The sequence below is a fragment of the Protomyctophum parallelum genome (genome assembly GCF_964188405.1).
Source record: "Protomyctophum parallelum genome assembly, chromosome: 9".
In the NCBI taxonomy this organism is placed as follows: domain Eukaryota; kingdom Metazoa; phylum Chordata; class Actinopteri; order Myctophiformes; family Myctophidae; genus Protomyctophum; species Protomyctophum parallelum.
In genome coordinates, this window is record NC_139706.1 from 5875286 (window position 1) to 5877785 (window position 2500).

The following is a 2500-nucleotide window of genomic DNA, read 5'->3' on the forward strand; positions in this document are numbered from 1 at the left end:
GTGGAGAAGAGATCCAGTAGAACTAAATGTTAGGGAGGGACTAGTGGAGAAGAGATCCAGTAGAACTAAATGTTAGGGAGGGACTAGTGGAGAAGAGATCCAGTAGAACTAAATGTCAGGGAGGGACTAGTGGAGAAGAGATCCAGTAGAACTAACAGACAAGTCATTTTATGCTTGGTTGCGGTCTGAAAATAGCAGATCTACAAGCTTGTAGATCTGCTATTTTCAGCGTTAACCGATCATAAAAGCTGCCATTACGGCACCGCGCCAAGGCCCGCCAAAATACATTTTAGTCAACAAAATCAACTGCAGACTAAAATCTTACGATATTTAGTCGACTAAAACTAGACTCAGATGACTAACATGTGACTAAAACCAATTGAGAAAATGATTAAGAAGACTGACTAAAACGAAATAAGTGTATGGTTCCAGCAATACTCACCACGTACATGGGTCCACTGCACTGTCTGATGCAGTCTGTGTACATGACGTACACAATCCTACGCATGACTCCAGAATCTGGTGCAGACATACGCACACACACACACACGCACACACACACACAAACACACAAGTTTACGCACGCACGGACACACACGTTTGATAATGGAATCACAGATTAAAAAGCAATTCAACATATCAACATTCTTCACGTGGGTCCTGATCCATACAATGTTCAGAACCACTAATCGTTAGTTTTTTTAGTATCTGCTGATACCGATTTTTCGCGATCCGATATATATATTTGAACACGTTTATGTCATATCACAATAGTTCAATAATCAATATCCCAAATCACAGATAATGTCCAGTCTGATATAATGTTATGCATATAATATTGAAACTAGGGATGTCCCGATCACGTTTTTTTTTTTTTTTGCTCCCGATCCGATTCAGATAATTAGAAGATGACGCGATCTGACACAATTTCCGACCACGGGATCGGATCAGGACAATCCTAGACATAATGGATGAGTTTTGTATGTTTGTTATACGTTTGGGCCGCCAGAGCAACTAGACTGTTCTGACATTCCATATTATGTTGATCTGACCTCATCAAACCCTGTACACTCGACACACACACCCCATATATGGCCAGTACATAATTCATTCCATATGTTTGATACAGAGACAGTCATGGCGGCAAGACTAACTGTTCAGAAAAACTGTTTTTTTAATTTCTTTATCCAAAATCCAAAATCAATTAATAGCACAGGCAGACTCTTACTAGAGAATACTAGAGCATGTCTGAAATGAATATCAGAGCTGAAATCGACATGCAAATATGAAATAAATGCTGAAACATGTAGCTAGGTGTAATGTTGGAGACCACAGAAGTGAACCTTTCAAGCCTGATTTCTGCAAGATATTAAGCCTATCTATAAGCCATATCTCCAAAACCGGTGGGTCAAACTGAACAACCAATATGTCTATTTGAAGCTACGATTCCCTGCTTTCACATGAGATTGACAGAAACGGTCACATATGTTGATCTGACCTCATCACCTGTTCTGACATCACAATGGACGAGTCGACCAGCTCAACAGAACGATTGATCTCCAGAATGACAGATCTTCCTCTTCGCCCTCAGGGCGTCTTACTGGTGTTGTGTAATGTACTGTGTACTGTATATACTGTACTCACCCATCCTCCAGCGCCCCATGTAGTACAGCTGAATGCTCAGCAGCAGGGTGGCCACGATGTGGATGATGGAGAAAACGATCCAGAACACCGTGTTCCCTCGGCCAAATACCTGAAACATTATTATAATCGTTATACTGTAGCACCATGTTCCCTCTGCCAAATACCTGACACATTATTATAACCGTTATACTGTAACACCATGTTCCCTCTGCCAAATACCTGAAACATTATTATAATCATTATACTGTAGCACCATGTTCCCTCGGCCAAATACCTGAAACATTATTATAATCATTATACTGTAACACCATGTTCCCTCTGCCAAATACCTGAAACATTATTATAATCATTATACTGTATCGCCATGTTCCCTCTGCCAAATACCTATAACCATATACTGTAGGCTACACGATGTATTAATCCATTTAGACCTGGGGATGATTCTACAAATGTCTTCTAAATCATGACAGTTTTCTGAAAACCCTATGTTTCTAATACGTCAGTGGTTCTCAAACTATTTCATGTCAAGGACCCCCAGAATTATTATATGTAATTGGCTGCAGACCCCCATCCGAACATATGATGTTCCAGGGACCCCCACGGAAGCAAAGATTTGAGTTAAAAACGTTGGCTCTGAAAGAATATATATATTCAAAGATTTGCGCCACATTTTCACGATTTCTCAAAAAAGATAGTGCTTACAACACCATTGGGTTAACCAATATAAAACCATGTTCCCTCTGCCGAAAACCTACAATCATATACACATATAACCATAATATACACAAACATGTAACCATAATAACCAAACACCTGCATGTGAAAAATCTTTGCCCCAGAGAGCAAAATGATGCAA

General features: G+C 39.8%; 1 protein-coding gene across 2 annotated transcripts in view; it reads right to left on the reverse strand.

Annotated features, from left to right (window-relative positions):
* Window positions 1-2500, reverse strand: part of sidt2 (SID1 transmembrane family, member 2) — a 94898-nt gene that overhangs the window by 7391 nt on the left and 85007 nt on the right. For both annotated transcript variants that reach the window (XR_014569769.1, XM_083773711.1), the window contains exons 22-23: window positions 1645-1753; window positions 443-519 (exon numbers count right to left, since the gene is read on the reverse strand). Coding sequence is in view for 1 of the 2 variants with exons in the window: in XM_083773711.1 (XP_083629837.1) it covers window positions 443-519; window positions 1645-1753 (186 nt within the window). In the remaining variant the exon portion in view is untranslated. The remainder of the gene's footprint in view (window positions 1-442; window positions 520-1644; window positions 1754-2500) is intronic.